This window comes from Anguilla rostrata, chromosome 1 (genome assembly GCF_018555375.3).
Source record: "Anguilla rostrata isolate EN2019 chromosome 1, ASM1855537v3, whole genome shotgun sequence".
Lineage (NCBI taxonomy): Eukaryota > Metazoa > Chordata > Actinopteri > Anguilliformes > Anguillidae > Anguilla > Anguilla rostrata.
The window spans coordinates 28,497,288-28,519,629 of NC_057933.1; the positions used below are offsets into that span (position 1 = coordinate 28,497,288).

At 40.5% G+C, this 22,342-nt stretch overlaps 2 protein-coding genes across 2 annotated transcripts; both read left to right on the top strand.

Annotated features, from left to right (window-relative positions):
• Positions 1–504: 504 nt before the first annotated feature.
• Positions 505–6,283, top strand: fhl5 (four and a half LIM domains 5). The gene is made up of 6 exons (XM_064333372.1): positions 505–629; positions 2,407–2,578; positions 3,325–3,499; positions 4,039–4,208; positions 4,306–4,492; positions 5,376–6,283. The coding sequence occupies exons 2-6, from the start codon at positions 2,420–2,422 to the stop codon at positions 5,525–5,527; spliced, it is 843 nt and encodes a 280-aa protein (XP_064189442.1). The 5' UTR covers positions 505–629; positions 2,407–2,419; the 3' UTR covers positions 5,528–6,283.
• Positions 6,284–7,337: 1,054 nt separating this feature from the next.
• si:ch211-266g18.9 (transforming growth factor-beta receptor-associated protein 1) lies at positions 7,338–21,755 on the top strand. Its single transcript, XM_064333357.1, has 12 exons — positions 7,338–7,424; positions 8,895–9,633; positions 10,106–10,300; positions 10,657–10,811; positions 11,542–11,624; positions 11,728–12,069; positions 13,120–13,177; positions 13,862–14,005; positions 15,578–15,715; positions 17,976–18,135; positions 19,076–19,497; positions 19,946–21,755. Exons 2-12 carry the CDS (start codon positions 8,940–8,942, stop codon positions 20,078–20,080), a joined length of 2,526 nt encoding a protein of 841 aa, XP_064189427.1. The 5' UTR covers positions 7,338–7,424; positions 8,895–8,939; the 3' UTR covers positions 20,081–21,755.
• The last annotated feature ends 587 nt before the right edge of the window (positions 21,756–22,342 follow it).

Sequence of the window (22,342 nt, forward strand, 5' to 3'; positions counted from 1 at the left end):
ACACACTGTGCATGTGTACAGTAAATCAGCCCCAGTAGCAAATTTGTATGAAGGCCTCGGAAAATCATCTATTATTATGAACAAACACACCCACACACACACACACCACAATACCTTCTATTTAAATACAGTGTTTATATGTAAAGAAAGCCTTGACCTTTTGCATTCAAGCTCTTTCTGTTCAGTGCAGTTAAACCAAAGAGGCTGCAAAGATCATATGAACCAGCAGCGTGGCCAAAATAAACATTACATATTAATCTGCACGTATGTCACTGGATGTGCGTGCTTTTAGGAAATGCCAAAGCGGGAACCGTTCCACCGAAGCCTCAAAGTCGTTGCATTCCATTTTCTCCCTCACCGCCATCATACTGCCAGCACTAAAGTCCATTGACTGAGAGGTAGGTACGTGTGCGCCAACTAAACTGCTCCCTTAAAAGGTGCAGAAATGTGCCCGACAGCATGGTTCCTCTCCCTGGAGATTATGCCTAATCAGAGGGGCTTGTATTTATAGATGGTCTGTCCCATGCATCCTATTTAATCCCGACTCTCCATCGCGATATTCATCGCTGCTCTCTGCAAGCACTCGGACTCACCACTGGGAATCTTTCTGAGAAACTTGAGCAAAGCAGGTAGTGTTTTCAACCCTTTACTATAAATCTCAGCAAGTTTCGTCAGCTGTTGAGGCCTGAATGAAAATCTGATTATATTATTGTGTAAATGCTCTCAAACCAAATGTTAATTCAAAGGAAAGCATTGGCAGTTCATATGCTCAATGCATTATTTTCTCTTAGGTCTGGAATTCGTTCGATTTTGTTTGATGCAATTGTGCTAAAATGCATTAGCTCATACAATTCTGCATGTGAAAAAAATGCATTTTCCATGAACGAACAGCTGGGTAAGTGATGTGCCAATTGGCAGTGTACTTGTCTATCTGTTTGATGCCCTGATTGCTCTCTGTGAATGTGTAACTAGCTGAGCAGGGCTCAGTCATTACTATATTACTGTGTAATGTACGATTCTCTTGCCTTTGTGTGCTTTTAATCTGAAAACTTGGTGCTTCATATTCATTGACTGTGGGTATGTCTCAGATCAGGCAGGGGTAGTTCTTTTCAATAATTTCTCTATCTGTAGAATATGTTCCGAAACCAATTAATTTCTTGTTGAGGCCCATGCAAGTGTTAACTGCCTGTTAGTTAAAATTGTATTTTTGCATGGTATAAATGCAAAGTTATACATTCTACAGTATTTTTGAGATGAATTAATCGGGCCAACTGTAGAGTTATGCTATAATAAGAATGGGCAGTCTACCTAGCCCACGCAGGCTTAAACTACAGACTTTCTGTAAAGATATTCAAAGAAGGCAAAAAGGTTAATTCCAGTTATGGTACACATTTTGCAGAGAGTATACGTGTTTATGAGCCTGAGGTCTGTCAACTCAATTTGTTTTGTAATACCAACAATCATCACCTGTCAGAGCTCATTCTCAGTCTGAGAACTGGCAGGGGGCAGTCACCATGCAGACCTCTGCCAATCAGTTACTATTTTTAATGATCGCTTCAGAGCATTCACTGGAACCATTTGTTAAAAGAAATCATATTAAAGCATTTTCCAGTACAAAAGAACAAAAACAGCTAGTTTTGGCAATAGCATTGCCTTTGAGGATATAGCAGTAGATTGGAATGGCACCTGTATTTACTATAGATGGTGCATTTCCCACATTTGCATATCATAAAGTTCTATTATGATTTTACTGCAGAGAGTGAAATGCTGGTAAATTACAGTCAACTCTCACTAATAACATTGTACACATCAGTTTTTCCTCATCCATTTGCTCGTCCTATTTCAACCCTCTTGACTTCATATGTTCCTATATATATTATTTTGTTATGTGCTTAATATCATAATGATATAAAGCAGGTGAAATTGGCAGGAGTTGAATGTAGTTGGAGTAGTTTAGCAGTTCACGCTGTGTTCTTGAAATTTTTTGTTTTTATAAATTTGGCACCCAATGTGAGGATGAACACATCCAATTCTCATTCTTATTTGGACGTCCAATTATCTGCAATGACAGCCACGTTCATGTGCGAACCCCACTGCCAATTTGGGAGTGTAGACATCTGTGGTTCTTCTCCAAAATTCATGGTGTCACCAGCTGCTTCTTGTCACATTGCAGACTAAAGCCAAGCTGGCATAAAGTTTCAAATGTGGCTATGATATGAGGTCCATGAGTGCCTGATCAATCAGTGGGGGTCACTTGATTCTTGTTTTTGTAAACTGCTTTTTAATCTCCAATTTGCTTTTGCTTTTTGCTATGACTGTTTGTTTTTTTATTATCATCCCACTGCTGAAAAATTATCCATCATTTCTGTCGACTGGGCTGAGTGTTTTTTGTTGTATGAACTTCAGGTTTAGAGCCAAGATGTCCGCCGATCGGTTTGATTGCCATTATTGCAAGGACTCCTTGCTGGGGAAGAAGTACATTCTGAAAGATGACACTCAGTACTGCACCAAGTGCTACGAGAACTTGTTCGCTAACTGCTGTCAGCGATGTTCCCTTCCCATTGGATGCAACACCAAGGTAGGGAGGCAGAGGTGTTCATTCTCTAAGACTAATAATGATGGAGTACAGTACATGCACAGTTAACAATAAACTAGTGTCAAATCAAATGTGGCTAATTATTAGTGTCAGCAGTGTGTAAACATTGGTAAATTAATGTGGGATTTGTAATTATGGTCAGTGTAGCTACGGGTTTAAATGATACAATCTTAATCTAGTGAAGCATCTGACCCATACAGAAACTTTGGAGGTTGTATAAGTCTCTGATTTTGCTTTGTGTATTGTTAAATAAGTGGATGCATCATATTCTGATGCATTTTAATCCGCCATTACCTACATAACTTTACATAAGTTCTTTACTGGCTGCAGTGCTCCAAAAAAGTTTGTACCCTTCTGGCTGAACACTTACTTCCCTAATCCAGGGGTCCCCACAGAACACTTCTCAAAGATGACATTTCAAACAATACTTTCAAAGAAAACAAACCAATAATTATATACTAAACCAATTATTAAATGTTCATATTATATTACATAAACTGTAATAAATCCACAGCATTGCAACCTGTAATGGATGGTGCTTTGAGGTAAGGGCTTTGAAATAATTTTGGAAAGCCCTGCCCTAAGCAGTACATGAGATTACTGGTGTTGTATTTCTGGATAAAAAGAACAGGTTATACTATTTATGTTGAATTTACCATCCGACGGAAATTGCAGCAGTTTTTGCCCTTGATTGCTCAGTGTGTGTCGTTTCTTTATGCTTCCGGAAGGATCTGTCCTATAAGGACCAACACTGGCACGAGGAGTGCTTCCAGTGCGCCAAATGCAGCCGCTCGCTGGTGGAAAAGCCCTTCGCCGCCAAGGATGACCAGCTGCTCTGCACAGACTGCTACGCCAATGAATACTCCTCCAAGTGCAACACCTGCAAAAAAACGATCATGCCAGGTACGATAACAAATACCTGCTCTCATCTACTGGTCTAATTTGGGGAGGATCCCTGAGGTGGGCTCCACAGTCTCAGCATATCATTTATATTTTAAATTGTAATTCTTTCTCTTTATTTGTTATGGACAAATACCCAAAACCTCCACAAACTGTCAAAAAGATTGTGATGTATTTTGCGTTGTGTGCAAAGACATTCATTTCCAACGCCAACTAAATCTTAATGCGAACTTTTGAGGTGAGCAGTGTCATCTCCACGTGTAGCTGTTAGCTTATGCTAATGTAAATTTGATGTAAAATCCATAGCAATCAGTGGTAGAAGTTTTAATTTGTTTCTGCATGTGCATAGCATTCTGAAGATTCCTGCCAGGTTTACTCCGGTACCATGCAACCCCTTACTTGCCCCAATATTTGAAAGGTGTCATTGAAAAAAAATCTGAACAATCTTGTAAGGAAGCATCCGAGAACATGGACATGTTGCAATAGCGTATCTGATTGTGATGGCGTTCCTTTTGCAAGTACACACTTTTGTCTGGTTTCAGGCGCACGCAAAATGGAGTACAAGGGCAACAGCTGGCACGAGACCTGCTTCATGTGCCACCGCTGCCAGCAGCCAATAGGAACCAAGTCCTTCATCCCCAAGGACAACAGCTACTACTGCGTGGCGTGCTTCGAGAAGCAGTTCGCCTACCAGTGCTGCTCCTGTAAAAAGGTCAGTCAAAGTTTTGCAGCGCGTCCCGCCGTGAGACCTCACCCTGAGACCTTCTGCCGCTTACTGTGAGGGTGAAGAATGCGCCTTGCTTCCACAGGCTATAACCACTGGCGGGGTGACCTACCACGATAAGCCCTGGCACCGCGAGTGCTTTCTGTGCATCGGCTGCAAGAAGCAGCTGGCGGGGCAGAGATTCACCTCCAGAGACAACTACCCCTACTGCCTGGACTGCTTCGGCAACCTCTATGCCAAGAAGTGCGTTGGCTGCACAAAGCCCATCTCGAGTAAGTGATCTCCCGCCTAAGTTATATCATCCGCTGAAGCACTCCCAGCAGGGAAGTAACATTTCCCTACTTGAAATGCCAAAAGGGGATCTTAAAAATATACTCTATACTCCGGGGATCTTGGGCTGCTCTCTGAGAAATTATTTGTAGCTCACCCAGAGGTGATTTTTTAATGACCTGCATATTCATGTGCAAATTTCTGTATTCATCTGCCAAAAAAAACGGCATCTCATGTAAAGCCAACTTTTGGCTGATCGTATCATATTTAGCCAATAACTGATCTGAATCCTTACCCTGTCTTAACATGAAAATGTGCAGTGAAGTTCATCTAACCAGTAGCTGAAAGTGTATGTTATTTTTTTCTTCTGAATATAACTGAAAATGAACTCAAGGAAATGTGTTCACATGGACGCAATGTCCTTTTTGAGGCAGATACATAACTGCTTGTTTGTGTCTAAACATACACTTTCTCTGGGTTTAATTTTCCTCATATAACAACCATAGACATCTTTCTGAGTGCATTATAGCAACCGAACCCAACTCAAGAGGATAATGCTTTTAATGCTCCACTAAATCCTATTATAATTCACAGTCCAGTGTGTATGCTATGGGAATGCTGATGCGTTTCTGATTGTTTATCCGACCTCTGTGTCATCCCAGGGTTACTTGCAGCCAAGTAGAGTGTACATTTACTGCATCGTGTGATTACTCTGTACAGACAAGCATTAAGACAAGAAGAAGATAGAAAATAGATATCAGACCCTACTGTTCACCCATTTTGTCTGTCACTGAGAACAAAAAATGGGATTGCAACTGATCAAATCTGATCTGGGATTGCACATCTCTCTCTCTCTCTCTCTCTCTCTCTCTCTCTCTCTCTCAGGTCTGTCAGGGGCAAAGTACATTTCATTCGAGGAGCGTCAGTGGCACAGCGAGTGCTTCAACTGCATGAAGTGTTCCATGTCCCTGGCCGGCCGTGGCTTCCTCACCCTCCGCGATGACGTCGTCTGCACTGACTGCGGGCGGGAAAAGTGAACAGCACGCGTTGCCTGTCACCGTTTGGGTTTCATCACTTCTGAAATGTACGGGGCAGATTTAGTCAAAGCAGGGGTAGTTTGCTTATTCCGTTTCTCTCCCCATCTGTAGCTATGATCATAGGGGCAGCTATGAACCTGAAATTGGAAATAGGCCTACGGTATGTTTTCAGAATGTCAAAAATGCATTTCAGTCATCAGCAGTTATAACTATAGATGCGGCTATAATGAAGAAAAGATATGGAGATATTGTATGTTTTTGGAATACTAAAAACAGTTTGGAATTACCAAAATAATAATTATAATAACAATAAGAAATAATAATAAAGCAAGGTGACATTTCTTGATAGGTTCAGGGAAGGGAAGATATCATATATCAGTGTTTGCTTATGGTAGATCTCCAAAGAGAAACTGATGTTTTGAAGCATAGATGCACAGAGGTACTGTTTGGTTTTATTTTATTTTTAGTTTTGTTTAAAAGTCCTCCACTCTCCTTACCAGCCTGTCATAACCTCAAAAGGGATTTCTTAATATAGGCCTTCAACATTGTGCTACTGGTGCAGGAGGGCAGCAGCACCTAGAAGCTTTGATTCTAGAGAGGCAGAAATCCACCTTGTTCTGTGAAACATTGTCAAGATATCCCTAGTGTGGAAAGTGTTATTGAAGGCCATGATACTTGTTGTGTTGCTTTACAGCCTTACAGGATAGCTAGAGTAATCCTTGTGTATTCTAACTCATTGCATTGTTTTCTATATAATTATTTTTTTTTTTAAATACCAGGCAATAAATGATGATTTCTCTGTGAGTGAGCTTCTCCATTCAAGATGGCTGACAAGTGGAGTACATTTCCTTCATCCCCCTAATAGCCCTTTTTCCCACAACCCCATTTAAAATAAAATAAAAAAATTTCAATGATATAATAAGATATAATAATATAATAAAAGTATATTATTTTATTTCCACGCTGTTGACTGCTTTGAAATGAATAAAATGATTGCACAGTGCTGTTTCTGTCTTTCATGCTTTTAATTGTTTGCCCTTGAACAATGAATGCACAAAGATTACATTCAAAAAGGTCTGATATCTATTCATTTAGCCTAACACCCCCAAATGTCTACAAAATAGTTCAAGTGGTCAAAAAAACAAGCTCTTAAAAATAACCTACCCTTTTGATTGAAAGACAAGATAAACTTTGTGAGACTTTTTTTTCTGCCTTGAAAATTATGAGGGCATTGATTTGCATGACATTTAACAGTTGATAACATTAACATTCAAACACATTCTGTGAGTGTAGTCATCTGAAAAAGGTTGCTAGGAGACCTGTGTGAGTACATATACAATTTTTTAAGTGAAATAAATGTCAGGGGTATTCTTCTAATTTGACACACATAAGGGCATCTTTCTGTGCTTGGAATAATTATGAATACAACGCAGTTCAAGTACATGTGGTGACAATTTTTGCTGAATTGCTTTTGGGTTAAAGTATGTCCTGGAGGAGAAACAATAGGACAGAAAGACAAAAAATAAAAATTCTTATTATGTAGGCATTGGAATATTTCACAGATTTAAATGAAATTATATATATATATATATATGGATGGTGAATATATGGATGTGTCAGCAATACTGAGTATCTTTCAAGTTAGTTATCTACATTAGCTCCGCTAGCGAAACCCTTATATGACTTTTTTTTAAAGAAGCAGTCCCTGTTCTAAAGTAAGCCATTATCGTTGTCAAAATTTGTCCATCTGTACTGATTAGCCAAGTGTTTGTGGCACAAAAACCGCTGACCAGCATTTCCTTTCGGGAGAGGAGAGTCACATGGTCAAGGTCAAAATACACTTTAGCTGAACAACAGTTTCTCTCTTCCTGAAAGACTACGGCTGCTGTTCTGCAAGGTATGGTCATTTTATTGTAACATAAAATGTGTTGTGTTTCTCAGTACATATGAGTTGCCCTGCTTTTGCATTGTGAGAATTATGATATGGCATGGCTTAAAACAGTAAAACCTGCATTCTGGCAGAAGTATGCGTTTCTATGTGCAGTTGTTTGCAAAAGCAGCTGTAAAGCTCTCTTCCTGAAATCTTGGTGGTTTCTAACGTGTCCTATGTATCCTCTTTTTTATTTCATTTGGAGGTCCCACTGAGCTAAATTTGATGTGACCGATTGCTGAAGATTTAAACTTTTTTTCCAAAGCTGTTTGTACACACGCTGTATTTCCAGCAGGGCTGTAGTTTAGACCGTTTTAGTCAAGTCCAGGTCAAAACTAAATTACTGAAAATCGAATGTGACTCAAGACCAACTCTGCAATATTTTAGCCTATTTCAAGATTGAGATCAAAATGTGTTTTTCTAAGGCTACAATCATACTGATTGCCCTATGTGTAAATGAGACTAATGCACATTTAGAAACAGGTTAGCCTTACATTCTGTATATATTTTTTTATTTAATTAGAAGTTCATAGCAGACAGTATTTTATAACGAAAATGCAGATTTTTAAAATTTATTATAAAAGCACTTTTCAGTTTATAATTGACTTTAGTGTATGACTTTAGGTAGGGATGGTGTTGGTTCATACAGTTCAGAGTAAGGTTGAGTAGCATATGTTTTGATTTATAAAAACAGTTTGCCCATGTCTGAAACTTGACTGTTTATTTACCTGTTATGGCTATATAACATATAGGTCATTGTTTGTTAAATACGGCTTTAAAAAGCTAATTACCTATTGTGAAACTGTATTATTATTGATGTTATTGGAGAACTATAACTTTAATGCTTTATCTCAAGAATAGCAGTGCCAGTGATTATAATGGTAGAAATCAAGGATTTTTGGCATTTTATACAGATTCCTTGTTGGACTCCACCCACTTCTGGTTTACACCATACCCACTTCTGGTTTTATCCAAATACAAATAAAAATAATTTTGTTGGTTCAACAAATACAGATACAAATACAAATAGCGTCATCTTCCTCCACCCCTAATATTTACTGTTGATATTTTTTCCATATTTATTTATTATCTAATTCCACAATTACAAACACACATGCGCACACATCCAGTCCCTTCACTGTGGAGGAAGATGGGGGCACCAACATAAATGCAAATAAATAATATGTAAGTATACCTGTGCATGAATGGTATCAGAACTGTAACTTCTGACTAAATTGGAAATTTGGGCGAGTAAATTATAAGAATATATCAGTCATTCATATATTGTTATTGTTATGTATGGGTGACACAGAAATACCACTACATATGCTTCCTTGTCCAGCACTGAGTACATGATCGATATTTATCAGTAGAGGTCAATATTGACTCAAAAGGGAGAGGGTTGAGGGTAACAATCTGTAACGACACATGTTTCAGGTTTTCTTGGTCTCCAGCATTTTAGCTTGCTGGTCTGAATGTTAGATGATGAGTCTTAAAGCCTTCACCCCGACGCTGATTCTCGAGAAGCCAACCACAGGCAAAGAAAGGGACAAGTCCAGCATCCAGTGTCTCGAAGCCTGCGGCAGGAACCTTTACATTGGAGGCAAAGACTCTCTCGTCCAGCATTTCGTCCTCCTGGATGAGGGTGGGTCGGGAACGGAAGGGAAGGGCGCGGGCATTCGGGAGGCCCGGAGGAGGCAGCTGGGTTCGCGGAGCCCCGTCTCGCAGCTGGGGGCCGTCCCGTTCCTGAACCACCTGCTGGCGCTGAGCGACGGGTCCCTCGTCGCGCTGAACATGTTCTCCCTGGAACCCCTCCCCGGCCTGCGCAAGATCCGGAGCGTCTCGTTCTTCCGCCTCCGCTGGGCTGCCGCGTCTTCCCGGCAGGACCTCGTGGTCCAGCTTTTCACCGCGTCAGCCCGGAGGAGGGCGGTGAGCGTCCACAGCGTGTCAGTGGACCGGTGGGAGTGCCTCAGGGAGGTGGCCCTGCCCCAGGAGCCGCTGGGGCTGGCCGTGGACGGGAGCTGCCTTTGCGTTGCCGCGAGCGACCGGTACTTCCTTCACGACTGCGAGGGCGGGGCCACCATTGACCTGTTCCCGCATGACCTGCCCAAGCAAGGCATCATCGTTGATGCTATCGGAAAAGGAGAGTTTCTTTTGCACAGCCCAGGGTCTTTGGGTAAGAATCATTTTTATAATACATTTAGTGTTTACTGTACTATCCTACAGAGGCAAAAGAATGTGAAACAGAGGAAAATGGTTCTTTTTTACTTTCCAGCCAAAATACTTTTTTGAAAATCTTTTAAAACATCTGCTAATATATAGGTTTACATTAGCTAAATATAGTTGTGATCGTGTGACAATTCTTGTTGATTATAAATTATATTCTGGGTAAGTATGTCTAATCTTTTCTTCCTTTTGCATACCTTCAGATAAGAGTTCCAGCCATGTTCTTAGCTAAATAATATAACATTTTGGTGGTTTTATTTAAAAAATAATTATAACTCTTGTTCATTAATAGCTGTTCATACATTCTCAGTTTTACATTCAACCAATATTACAGCTTAGTGTGCAGCAAATAAAGTTGGAAAAAAATGCATTCTTAAAAGGTTCAACAACACAGCCTATTAATTGATTTATTTATTTATTAGGCATGTTTGTGACGAGTACCGGGGTGTCTCACCGCCCCCCTATACAGTGGCTGGAGGGGGTCCTGGGGGCTGTAGTTCATTTCCCCTATGTGCTGACTCTGAGCAGTGAGGCTCTTCACATCTACAGCATGCTGGACCAGAGACTCAAGCAAACCATTCCTCAGAACAGAGCCAAGGGCCTGCTCTCAACACCAGGTTGGCTTTTACCCTCTCAGCTCTTCTGAGAAACATTTCCACCAGTCCATTAATCAGACAGTCAATAAAGAAGCAGCCAGTCAATGAAGAAGCAATCAGTCACTGACGAAGCAGTCAGTAAATGATGAAGCTACTGAGGCAAAGCAACCAGCTAATTAATCGATTAATTAGCCAATCAATAAATCAGCCAGTCCAACCTTTTTTTTCAGTCTTTGGCTAATAATTGCGAAGAAGCCCTTTGAGGAAAAAAGTCCAGTAATTACCTATATCACAGTTGTAATTCATTTACAGTAATTTTTGTGTTTGTATTGTACTTATTCTTTCACTAATCTTGCTTGGCATTTTGTTTCGTTTAGAAAGGGTGTATGTTTTCTCGGAAAGAGAGGTGCACAGCTTGAGCCCCGTCGCTATGGAGGAGCAGATCAAGGCTCTGGTGGCAAGCGAACGCGTGAACGAGGCTTTGGACTTTGTCCAGGGGGTACAATCCCTGTTATCCAAGGACACCTACGAGGTAAATCTGTCAGGATGAAGAGCCGAACACAAAAGATATTCCCTTTATCTGTTCCTAGCCTATGAAAAAATAATGTAATCCACTTTGTAATCCACATTTCCCACAATGCCTTTAATGAAAAGAGAGGCTCGCTGACCATCATATGGAATTCCGCAAGTCATGTAGTCATGCAAGTCAACGCCAGAACAGCAGATTCCCTCAAATTCGGCGGGAAAACACTTTCTTGCAATTTCTTTCTGGCCCTTAAGGGGGAGAAAAATCTGAGAAAGCCTTGCAAATTTGGCGTTCCCCAAAAATTCACCAGACAGACCAGGGTCAGTGATGACAAGCACCTCAGTTGTTTAGCGGGACCGAATGCATTATAAAACACGCGCACCAGATGGTCATTCTGATGAGCAACAGAGAGGCATTAGCTCAGAAGGTAACCATCAGGGATTTCAAGGAAATCATCCCACAGATGCAATTTCTTTTTTGATCGTTTTGTTTCTAGTCGGCTGGAACACAAGCTTATATCTCTATCCTGTCCCTTCAGCAAGTACAATGATGTAAGATTACCAGCCTGACACCAGCTACTGTATTTTACCATGTGTTTTCATTGCAATGCTACATGTTTCCCCAGGGTGTTTGAAGGGTGGGGTTGGGGGCAGGGGAGGGGGGTAGTGGTCTGTGCTGTATACTGCAATGTTCCTGGTAAAGGTCTTCAGATGATAAAGAATGGCTCAATTTGCAGGTGCTGCACAGAAACCTTACGTGTACAGTGGGATTTGTAAAGTTCTACGAGGAAAGTTTCTCTGAAGCCAAAAACCTTTTCATGTGAGAAGACCCTGGTCAAGTTATATATATATATTCATTATTACCAAAACATCACACACGCATGTACATGCACACACATTTATTTATTTCTCTATTTTCACAGCAAGGGCAATCTGGACCCGAGAGAAATCATTACCCTGTACCCCGAGCAGCGTCTTCTCTGCGAAGACTTCATATCCCAGCATACCCCAGTCTTCAACGCTAAAGACCTCAGGGCACTGAAAGAGGACCGTGCCACATTTGAGCGATACCAGAGCTTCCTGACAAACTTCCTGAGGGAGGTGCGGTGGGCTGACCAGAGCCGCGACTGCCGCAAGGATGTTGACGGGGCGCTCCTGAAACTTTACGTGGAGGGAGAAAGTGACGCAGACCTTGTGGAACTCCTGTCCTCAGCCAATGATTGTGTTCTCAGTACGTGTGTGTCCTATTTAGCACACCACAAAAGGTGAGCAGCAGTCATCTGAGGAAAGCATGGAAAATAATCAAAAATCAACAAATTTAATTGTTTTTCTCTATATTTCCACAATACTCTGTATTGTCATTTTGGGTCAGGGTAGATTATGAGATTATTAACATTTTTACATTACCTCAATTTATCAGTCAATCTAAAAAAGAGTGACTCTCAACGCAAAGCTTATAAGTGCAGTGAATGGATTAAAAATTGTATGAGAGCCTACAGCAGAGGTTACTTAACTTTTGTCTGGATTTAATCGACATCTGTCCTCAGCTGTGACTTACAAAGCATTCAAACATTCACCAGACTATTCCAGTGAACAGAAATCCAGGTTGAGAGATGTTCTGACATAAACTAGGATAACTCCAATATAGCTCAGGTTTTATCCGGATACAGCCTGGCCATGTCTACAGTGGCCCATAAAACTTTAAAATTTCAACCAAATGTAGCAAATGCAGAGTTTTCATCTGAGTGCCTAGGCGGGGTTTCACTGACTTTTCAACACCAAAATGTTAAGTTGGACGTGAAGAAGAAGAGGAAGTTTTAGAATCAACCCTACTGTTGTATAATTGACTGTCCTGCCAAGGTTTGAAACTTTCAGCATCAGGCCCCGCCATCAGGAAAAGGTGGCCAGACTGATCAGGTAATAGCAGCACATCCCTGGGTCAGGCCTTTAAAATGTCCATTGAAATGACCAAAAGATCAGCTATTGCTGTTCTTGGGGCTTGTACTACACATTCCAATGAATGAGAACAAAATATTTTGAACAGATTTTTTTAACATGCTCAGAGGGGCATTTTGCAAGCATAAAATGGCCAGCAATCATTAATGATTCCTCCCAGAAGCATGCCGTTCAAAGATATTGTGTCAGGCCACAATGAAGTCAGAGAAAAAAAAGGACGTGTATAACTGAGGACGTGAATAGCTCCTTAAAAGTCCTGACCTAAAAAAAAGCTCAGCACAGCACTTAAATGACATGAGTTAATGTACCTGCACGGTTCCCTCGCCAGAGTGTGTGATGACCTCTTTTTTGTGTTTAAGATTCTATGCCCTTGGTCTACTGCATCAGAGCCATGGCCAAGATGACAATGCGATCCAGGTAATAATTTCACAAAACCTGTGAGTGTATTCTGTGAAATACAGGCAAGTGAACAAATACCACTACTACTACTACTAGTACTACTACTACTACAACTATGACTACTACTACTACTACCACCACCACTACTACTACTACTACTACTAATAATAATAATAATAATAGTCACCATTATCACATCCCCATAGTTATTATATATTTATGTAGCACCTTTCCTACACAAATTGCTGTACAGAAAGGTATTAAAATAGAAAAGTAAGTGATAAATATAGAAATGAACTTATATTTCATGAAAGTTGCTACCAACATGTAAGAGATGCAAAAGATTTATCTCAGCTGACCTAGCAATTATTTGTTACCTACAGACCATTAGAAGTACAGTGTTTAGGGAAAACTGAGAAACAATTTAGTCATTTTTTTTTTTTTAATAATACAATTTCTTTGCTTTAAACCCAAAAGACAGAAAATAGCAGGATGGGTGAGTCAGAAGAAATGTTAATAAATCAACTCATGCACTATTGCCCAGGCAACCATAATGCATCTTTTCACTGGCTATAAAACAAATTCTCCTGTGTAATTTATTACATCCCAACTGCTGCATATAAAAACGTTTTAAGTAATTACGTGCACTGTCAGAATTATTTTGAGGCCTTAAGTGTATACATGGGCGTTCTGGTGTTGCAGACCTGGGTGGATATCGTGGATGGCAATGCTCCAGATGCTGTGAGTTCTGTTGCTTATGAGCAAGTCGTAAATTCACTCAGCCGACAGAAACGCGGACAGCTCATCTGGAAGTTTGCTGACTGGGCTCTGCAGAAGAGCCAGGAGGTGGGTTTTCATAAACTCAAACTAGTTTTTGTGCATCTGATGATAAATTGGTCATGTACTGTAGAGGCTTTCTGAGAAAGCAACAATCCCCATAAAAAATAGCATTTGTGTTTTTTTGGTCTGTATTTCACACAGCATTTTATCTATTAAATACACTTCAGTTTACTGAACTCACTACACTTTTTATATTTACTATCTTCTACTATGTATCTTCTTTGTTCTCTCAACTTATTTTATTTTTACTTTGCAATAAATGCACAAGTTAATCTATAGCGTTTGCTTGGCTTAACCACTGAGACACGATCATATTAACAATCAGGATGACACTGATGTGCACACAGCATGTGCTGAACAGCGCAATAATATGAATAGGATTTTGCTCCATATTGAATGCTGCAGCATTCTTTCCCAACAGCACCAGGCTACATTCCGCATTCTCAGTGAATAAGAATTCGGAAGTACTTAACTCAGGATTAAAAGCTTATTTATCAGCCTCATAAGAGTCATTATGCTTGCTATATATACTTATCTCGATACTTATTGTATTTTATCAGGAAAAAATAACTTCACTAATTTTAAGTATCACTTAGAATAGTGAAGTAACAGGAATCTCAGCAGGTATTCTCATATCTGGCTTCTTATACCCACAAGAGACACAGACGGCACCATGGTTGGCATGACAACCAGGCTGCATGCTGTTAATTGTCATGGTGACACTTAAGCCCACAATGAAAAGAAGACTGTTTGGACTTGGAGCCAATTTTTGTTCAAATGAAAGCCTATTATTTATGTGGCTATACTATGATTCGAAAGTAATTGGGTCTTACTGGGGAAGATTCAGGTGTTCCTTTTTCACAAGGTTTCTGAGAACTAGATTAATGTTCACAAGGCCAAAGATGCATTGATTCTGTTTAAAAAAAAAAAAAAACAGTGGGAAAGAGCCAAGAATCAACAAAGGCATTTTTTTCATTCAAGCATCATACTGGGCACTGATCCAAGAAATTCACATAGGTGAAATTGGGAATAACCTTGAGAAACATCACTTGCAGTGACACTGAGCAAACAACAGAGGGTAGAAGTGCTACAGCAATGACCAGTACTAGCTTCAAAGCCCTGCCCATGAGAAAATCTGCAATGAGATGCAGCACAGATTAACTGACATCAAAGAATATTACCTATATGCATTCTTTATTATAGTGTTCGTCCTCCTTGTAGTACAAATGCAACGATATGCATATTTTTTTTGCAGCAATAAGAATTCTTCAGACTAAACTAATAAAAGGGAACTATTCCCTGTTCTTTCTTATAGACCTTACTGAAGCTAAACTGTAATACCTTTTGTTTATCCCTGAAACTATACAATAACCATGTTCTGCTGTGTGTGGGACTGGTAGTAATGGTAATGGAGTGTTTCTTCTCAAAACCAGTAACATGCTGTCATATGTATACAAGTCGCAAGGTGTATCGAATAAATTTTTTTAATGACATCATTGCACTAAGAACAATTGCCCCAGCCTGCTGCAGTACATCACCTGGAAACATATTTTTAAAGAATTATTTGTGATTTTGAAGGTAGGGGTACAGATCTTCACCAGGAGAGAGGAAGATCAGGATCCACTTGAGGAGGAAGAAGTCCTAAGCTTTTTGAAAAAGTATCCCCTGGCTTTGGTGCTGTACCTGGAACATTTGATTTTCACTCTGAAAAGCAAGGTTGGTGCCCCATTTAATTCCTACGCAGAGCTAGCATACTAGCTCTGTTTTCTCAGTGAAATCAAATATAGATTTTTGTAACTGCTGGAGTCTTTTTCCTAGCTTGGAATCTCCGCCTGCACCTTGTGCAAGGGGCACTGCAACTGAAGCACATGCACTTTTCCGATGCATTTGCCCATGGGACAGTCAAGTTATCCTCCTGAGAACTGCCAATTATTTTTTGTCCCCTGTAGGGGACATTAGTCTCTGGTCTTACTCTCAAGGACTGCATATTCTATATACTGTGCTGAAACCAACACAACAATATTTCCACAGCAACATGTTTTTGTTACCCAGGACACTGTATTTTGTCAAAAAATGTAAATACTTAACTTTTTTTATTGCTGAGCCTCAGGAGGCAATAAAAATAAGTGGTACAACAGGAGGGCTAATGTCGACTGAGGAAGAGACATATCACTTATTGGTAATAACTGGTGGCTAGTGCTGTTGGGAGGAATTAATACATTGGTAATCCAAGGGGCTGGTCAAGGATCCTAACTGACCCACCCTACTCCTGGCAGAATGAGCCAGTTGGGTGCCTCCACTGCAGACTTCTGTCAAAATCAGCACATTATTTAGCAGGAACCTGAGCTCAGCATGAGCTCCTGGCTGCTTATTGGCATCTTTAACAAACAAACTACTTAGAAGACCATTTTTGCAGCCTGAAAGGTGTGGTTACATAAGCAACACGTTAGCAGCAGCAAAGGGAAGCTGTATGCTGGGCTACTATGTGTAAGGAATTTTAATTTTAAAGGTTGCAATTGAAATTCAATGAGGTACAGCTTTCTGAATAGTCTAGAATCCTTTGATTAATAATAATGAAAAATTAATAATAAATAACTTAACTGGAACTGTTCCAGCAATGTGAATGAATTATATATAAGGGGTAAATTTAGTATGTTACGCTGGTAGAGGACATGCACTTTATTGCCAAATGTATGTGGACACCTGATATCCAACATCTCCTCATAATTTATGGGTATTAATATGGAGTTGGTCCACCCTTTGCTGCTATAAAAACTTTCACTTTTCAGGGAAGGCTTTATACTAGATGTTAGAATGTTGCTGCTGGGATTTGCTTCCATTTAGCCCGAAGAGAATTAGTGAGGTTGGGCACTGATTGGGCAATTAGGCCTGACTTGCAGTTGGCTTTCCAATTGATTCCAAATGTGTTGGATAGGGTTGAGGTCAAGGCTATGTGCAGGCCAGTCAAGTTCTTCCACACTCTTCTTAACAAGACCATTTCTATATGGACCTCGCAGTGTGCCCGGGGGCATTGTCATGCTGAAACAGGAAAGGGCCTTCCTCAAACTGTTGGGGAAGCACAGAATCTTGCAGAATGTGATTGTACGCTATAACATTAAGATTTGGCTTTACTGGAACTAAGGATAGCCAAGCCCAAACCATGAAAAACAGCCCCAGACAAAGGGGTGTCCAGATACTTTCGGTCATATGGTATATGCTATGGAGCCCTCCACAGACTTGCCATCATGTACTCTACCTTGCTCTTGGTAAAATACTGAAGCTAAGCAGGCTGGGGCTTTGATAGTACTTGGATGGGAGACCTGTAAGGACTGTGTTGGGCATGGAAGTGCTGTTGGTGGCCTGTAGAAGATTGTCATTTGGAACCAAATGAGCTACTGTACAATTACAGGCACATTGTGGTGATGGAGATAGTATCTTTCACATGAGAAAATTTAACTGAGGTCCTACCTTGCTGTGTCCATTCAAATGTCCCATTACAAAGAGCCAAGGGTTCCCCAGTGTACTGGGAAAGCTCCAGAGGTGGGTAACCCGGCTTCAAAGAGTAAAAAGACTGACCATGTATTTGCGCCATCACCATGCACTAAACCAGCTGATTCTAATTAGCATAACTCTTCAGCATGATAGGAGAACTAACTATTGTAATCAGCTGGTTTAGTGCATGTTGGTGGAGCAAATACATGGTCAGTCTTTTTACTCTTTGAAGCCGGGTTACCCACCTCTGGAAAGTTCAAAACCTGGCTCAGTCAACTTTCTATCTAACTATTCCCCACACCATCTACCTCAGCTGAAACAATTGGTGCCATACATCACCTAAGTGGGTCATACACAATGATGGTGGTTGAGGTGTGTTTCCTACTTCACAACTGAGCACAATTGAGGCATGTGCTATATAAATACAATCAATAATTATCATCATCAAAGATACAATGTGACATTGACTTTTGTTTTCTTTCAGAAAGAGAGGCACCACACCCTTCTAGCCATGACTTACATCACACAGGTGCTGGAGGTAACGGAGAAGGGAGATGGTTCAGACAGAACTTCAAACTCATCCAGGGACAAACTGCAACAATTCCTGTGGAAGTCAACCTTATACAGCACTGTTGCACTTCAGGGTCAGTACAACAGAAGGCAGCTTCCATTCCATTCAGCCACAAGAGCATTGAGGTTTGGCACTGATGTTGGACGTAAGGCCTGGCTCACAGTTGCCATTCCAATTAATCCAAATGTGTTTGATGAGGCCAGGCAAGTTCTTCCCCACCAAACTCAGAAAACCATTTATTTGTGAACCTTGCTGTGTGCATGAGGGCATTATCTTGCTGAAACAGGAAAGGGCCTTCCCCAAACTGTGGCCATGAAGTTGGAAGCACACAATCCTTTGTATGTACGCATTTCCACTGCCCTAGAGTCCAGTGGCGGTGTGCTTTATGCCACTCCAGCCGATGCTTGGTATCACATATAGTGATCTTAGACTTGTGCGTGGCTGTACAGCTATGGAAACCCATTTCATGAATCTCTTGATGAACAGTTTTTGTGCTGACATTGTTTCCAGAAGTAGTTTGGAACTCTGTAGTGAGTGTGAGCTCTGCAAGCTTGTGTGGCCTATCGCTTTGCAGCTGAGCAGCTGCTCCTATACTTCATAATAACAGCACTTACAATTTACTGGGGCAGCTCTAGCAGGGCAGAAATTTGAAAAACTTACTTGTTGGAAATGCGGCATCTTATGAAGGTGCCACGTTGAAAGTCACTGATCTCTTCAGTACGATCCATTCTACTGCCAATGTTTGTCAATGGAGATTGCATGGCTATATACTTGTTTTATGCACCTGTTACCAATGGGTATGGCTAAAATAGCCAAAACCACTCATTAGAAGGAGTCTCCATATACTTTTGGAAATACAGTTTATCATTTTCATTCTTTGAGGAATTTTTGTTGTCTTAACTTTGAAGTCACTACTGTATTTCTAGATTTGAATCATTTTAAAGCAAAGTGGGAACCCTTTAAACCCTATACTTACATGCGTTAATTCACATCTTTCATAACTGACTTTCAAGAACAAATCCAGGGGACTTCCCTTCACTTGGAGAGAGCCACCCTGCATGGGGTTGCTGGGGAACACCGCAAAGCCCTGCAGCTACTAGTTCACTGGGAGAAGGATCTGAGGGCCGCAGAAGACTACTGCAGGACAGTAACAAGCAACCAACCCAAGGAATTTGGCAACTCCCTCTACCATGCCCTGCTCGACATCTACTTGGACTCACCCCAGCTGGCAACCAATGCTGCGGACCTACTGAACCACAACGCTGAAGCCTTTGATCCGGTTGCTGTCCTCCGGGTGCTGCCCGAGGCGTGGTCAATGCCCATGGTGTCCAGGTTCCTGTCTGAGGCCGTGAGAGGATTGGTCCACCGCAGGAAAATGGGAGGGGTGGAGAGAAACCTAGCAAAGGTGGAGCACTTCAGGCACAGATGCACAAGGGTGAGTGAGACCTTTTTACTTGTCAGATGAAGTGTACCAATGGAAACATAGACCTGTTAAGACTACATTTACCAAGCCTGTCACCACAAGCTAATGGGATGGGCCTGTAGTTGTGTTTCACAATTGCAAAATGAAAACAAAAACTGACGAAATGAACCACCATATCCCCTGGTTCTCGGCAGACAAAAAACATGTCACAGTGAGATTTAAAAAAAAATGTTATTTACGTGATTTTTCTTGTGTAGATTTCAGTACAACAGAAACTATGGTTCTTGATATTAAGACTAGAGACTCATCTACTCTACAGGGGACAAAAATGAATCTGAAAGATATCTAAATTGACTCCAGGCAATATAAAAAGACATGATATTACCTGAATCATTTAACTGGTGTGAAGGAGAATGGCCTCTAATTACTATCTTCAATTTTACCTTTTCTATGTCCACAGACCACACTCACTCAAGGGATGATTAGAGTGGAGAGAGGCCAGGTCTGCCAGAGGTGTGGGAGATACCTAAATGAACCAGAGTTTATGCGCAGTCTGAAAGGAGAACTGATTCACACACATTGCTGGAATAAATGAGCAGCCACCTGCATGACTACAGCACTCTGGACCACACGTTCATACGCACTTGTAAACTCTCACTTACATGTATATTTGCCCATGCACACACACACACACACGCATGCAAGCACCCACATTACTTCAGCATCCTGACACCAGCATGCAAAAGTAGGTCATCTCTCCCAAACATGCTCACTCAAATAAACACATGCACATACACTCAAGGAAGTGCACAGACCAACACACATCACTGACATAGTGTCCTATGCTCACATAAATACAGTCCGTATTTCTGCTGCCCAATTTAAATAATTTAAAAAATTTAAAAATCCAGTGAAAGTGACTGGTTGCCAGTAAGTTACTGTAAATCATTTTACAGTGTTATTGCTGTAATGTGAAATACAGTAACCATTACTTTACTGTAAATCCAAACACCGTATAACACTGTAATTGCTCATTGTAAAACACAAATCAGTACTGTAAAGTCTATGTAATGACCAAGCGCCTAACAAGGCTTAAACTTTGGTCTCCAGGATACGAGTCAGCCATGCTAACCACTGCGCTAAAAATGAATTAACCTGTAGCAGTGCAGTTGCGCAGCCCTCCCGGTGGTTCACTCCACTACATACTCTCTTGCATGCACGCCACTCACTGGGTGCGATCCTTGCGTTTCGAAGCCGCACCTTCCCAATCCCACTCTGACACCAAAGTGGTGAGCAATGAACTGGAGAGGCTTGAACTGGGGTCTCCAATACATATACAACACAATCTGCCTTACATTTGTGAACAGTGTTGGCTTATGCACATTCACTTTATACAATGCTATTGTAATGTGGTAGAAATGTGTTCAAACGTTACATAATGAATTCATACCCACCACAATAATTTTTTTTTTTTTTTACTACTGGTCCTGTTATCTAACTATAAAAAAAAAAAAACTCCTCACTCAGTTAGCCAACAGCAGTCAATGTGGACCAAATTGTGAAGGATTTTTTATTGCGTTGACACATCAGCCATTTAATGACCACTGCTTCCAAAATTCCTGAATTCTTTTCTCACTCAAACTCAACCACCAGCAGAACTGTATATATCTACAGCCCATTTTGCAAATGTTTACATACTCTTTTCAAAACCTAAAATAAAAAAACTAAAATGAAGAGCAATTTCCTACATCATTAAATTGAAATTAATTGAAATGCATTCAAAATTCTAAAAAGTAGATATGTTTAAAAACATGGTGAAAAAGTTGTTTATTGAAGTTATGTGAATGAAACCTATCACAGCTGATTCCCATCCCAGTTGGGGACCTGTCCTCAATCTCATTATCATCTACACAGTAAAAGGAGACATGTTTGGGATTATTTTTTTAGCATAATAATGAAATCTGTAAGAGATGGAGGAATGACTGACAAAGGAGGAAGAGTGGCGAGGGAAAGGAGTATGCATGCATGGTGGAAGACACCAAAAGAGAAGACCAAGAGCTGAAGTCTCAGATGAGACAAGGGATGGTACAATTGAGCATGTGGTAAATCATGGTCTAACAATGAGAGAGGCTGATCTGAGGGTGCAGCCAAATCTGGACCGCTCAACACAATTGTGAGAATTTTTCAGTGAACTAACGGGTAAGATTATGCAATCTGCAAGGGCATCTGACTGCGCTCAATACTAGATAAACAGTAAATTCTTAACAAAACATTTCTTAACAAAAAAAAAAAAACTAAAATAGCTCCTTTAGGCATAATCAATTCAACATGAAATTAGTTGTTAGAATGTCGATGGCACTTCCCTTTGGTTATGTGCCTGCCAGGCATATTTTTGGGCTCTGTTGGTATAGCGTTTTGATTGATTTTATTCAGGTTGGTCTCTCAGGACTGCCAGCACTGTACTTAATAAAATCAACCTTACTGTTTAAGGAACAGCTTTTTGGATGTGGTTTGGTTTTAATTTAAACTGGCTCAACAAACCTATAAACTTAACATCCATAATCTGGGAACTTATTGTTGCAGTCAAAGACATTGGAACCAATGTGTCATTGCAACAAGCCATTGTTTCAGGACAGCACTTTGACTTAAATGATATATATTTAGCAGATGCTCTTTTCCAGGGTGACTTAAGGAGAAGAACATAAGTGCTTCCATCAGAGTTATGTGAGCAACAATGCCAGACTTGGCTATTAATATTCTAAGACTATTGAGTGCAACATTAGTCAAGCACTAAATGTAAATGAACTTATATCAACCTGGAGCTATAATACAAATAAAATACATATAGATTACATTA